At 37.4% G+C, this 2,055-nt stretch overlaps 1 protein-coding gene across 1 annotated transcript in view; it reads right to left on the reverse strand.

Annotated features, from left to right (window-relative positions):
* The window catches only part of CUNH11orf65 (chromosome unknown C11orf65 homolog), a 48,654-nt gene that overhangs the window by 18,052 nt on the left and 28,547 nt on the right, over nt 1–2,055 (reverse strand). Inside the window, exon 6 of the mRNA XM_023737003.1 lies at nt 1,209–1,379. Coding sequence (XP_023592771.1) covers nt 1,209–1,379 — 171 coding nt within the window. The remainder of the gene's footprint in view (nt 1–1,208; nt 1,380–2,055) is intronic.

Below are 2,055 nucleotides of genomic sequence, written 5' to 3' on the forward strand. Positions count from 1 at the left end.
GAAGATCAAAGACTACAGCCTTCAGTATGAATTGCACCTCAGCATAAAGAAAACAAAAATCCTCACAAGTGGACCAATAAGCAACATCATGATAAACGGAGAAAAGATTGAAGTTGTCAAGGATTTCATTTTATTTGGATCTATAATCAACATCCATGGAAGCAGCAGTTAAGAAATCAAAAGATGCATTGCATTGGGCAAATCTGCTGTAAAAGACTTCTTTAAAGTGTTAAAAAGTGAAGATGTCACTTTAAGGACTAAGGTATGCCTGACCCAAGCCACCATGATTTCAATCTCCTCATATGCATATGAAAGCTGGACAGTGAGTAAGGAAGACTGAAGAAGAATTGATGCCTTTGAATTTGGTTTTGGTGAAGAATACTGAATATACCATGGGCTGTCAGAAGAACAAACAAATCTGTCTTTGAAGAAGTACAACCAGAATGCTCCTTAGAAGCAAGGATGGCAAGACTTCGTCTCACATACTTTGGACATGTTATTAGAAGGGACCAGTCCTTGGAGAAGGACATCATGCTTAGTAATGTAGAGGGTCAGCGAAAAAGAGGAAGACCCACAATGAGATGGATTGATACAGTGGCTGCAACAATGAGCTCAAGCATAACAACAATTGTGAGGATGGCACAGGACTGCACAGTTATTTGTTCTGCTGTACACAGGGTTGATATGAGTTGGAACCAACTTGATGGCACCCAACAACAACTACAACAGTGGGGGTGAAGATGTACTTCGTTCTGGTTGTGATTTGTTTTTTTCTGATGGCTATATTACATATCACCACACCAAAAAAATCCTAAAAATGTTATTTAGAAGTCATAGTATGTCACTGAAAAATTTAAACTTTAAGTGTCTCACACAGAAAGATTAGGGAATACAGATTGAGGAAATTCTTTATATTACTAATTTCATGTTCTTAGCCTTGTTTCTAAACCCTAGAGTTAAAAGAAAGCATATTTAGGCTAAGGCATGAGAATAAATAACACCTAAGTCTATTTTTCTGTTTTTAGGTTATCCCTTATTTTTTCCTCTTATTTCTTCTTCTTTTGTTTATAAACAGTAAATATTCATTTTTTTTGGAAGATTATGATGTGGTAGGTATCAATATTTAATGTGGGAGTGGGAAATGCTAGACAGAAAAATACTAAGATGATGCCTGCCCTTTTTCCCCAAGAATAGGAACATATATTTACTCCTCAAAGTTCAGTGTATTTGTCCAGTTCAGCACTTCGTCCACTTCCCATTCCATCACAGAATCTATTCCACCATCTTCAATAGCTCTTATTAGCCCTTTTGTTGCTGTGTGAATTAAACCTATAGTTTCATAATTTGTTGACTTAGCTTCCAGATGTCCTGTATAGTACCTAAACAAAGGAAAGGAAAGGAGACATGAATCCTTCGGAATAGGTGATTACAAGTAGATGCAGTTGATACATGTTGTGGAACTACTCATATATTAAAACAAGTTTTCATCCTGCATAACTCAGATGTATGTAAACCAAGATCTCTATATGATGGGATCTTTTAGGGAAAACAACAACAACAACTTGATCAAGCATACTAACCATAGAGGACTCATTTCAGAATCATCTCTTAATAGTTACATTTTAAGGATACAAAGAAAAACTGAGTTACTAAATCACTGAACCATAGAATTCTAGAGCTGAAAGGATCTTAGAGACCAATTAACTAGCCCATTCATTTTATAGGTGAGGAAAAAAATCCTGGAGGAGTTGAATAACTTTTACAAGATCACCTGGCTAATGACAAGTAGGAAGAGGGAAAGAAAGGGGAAAAGGAAAGATAGATAACGTGAAGAGGAAATAGGCTTTGCGAGGCTGAACATGAGCGCATTCGTGCATTTTGCTCGTTCACTACTGTTTGCTAAGTCATTGTTATGTAAGTCCCTGACATGTAGCTACTATTGGTCACCATCATTATAAAACCTCCACTCCCCCACTGTGGGGCACGGAGATCTGCTGGTCCTGCTGCTGCCCAGGACCTGTCTCATATGTAAGTCTCCCTAATAAACTCCTTTGC

Source organism: Trichechus manatus, unplaced genomic scaffold, assembly GCF_000243295.1.
Source record: "Trichechus manatus latirostris isolate Lorelei unplaced genomic scaffold, TriManLat1.0 scaffold00094, whole genome shotgun sequence".
Classification (NCBI taxonomy): domain Eukaryota; kingdom Metazoa; phylum Chordata; class Mammalia; order Sirenia; family Trichechidae; genus Trichechus; species Trichechus manatus.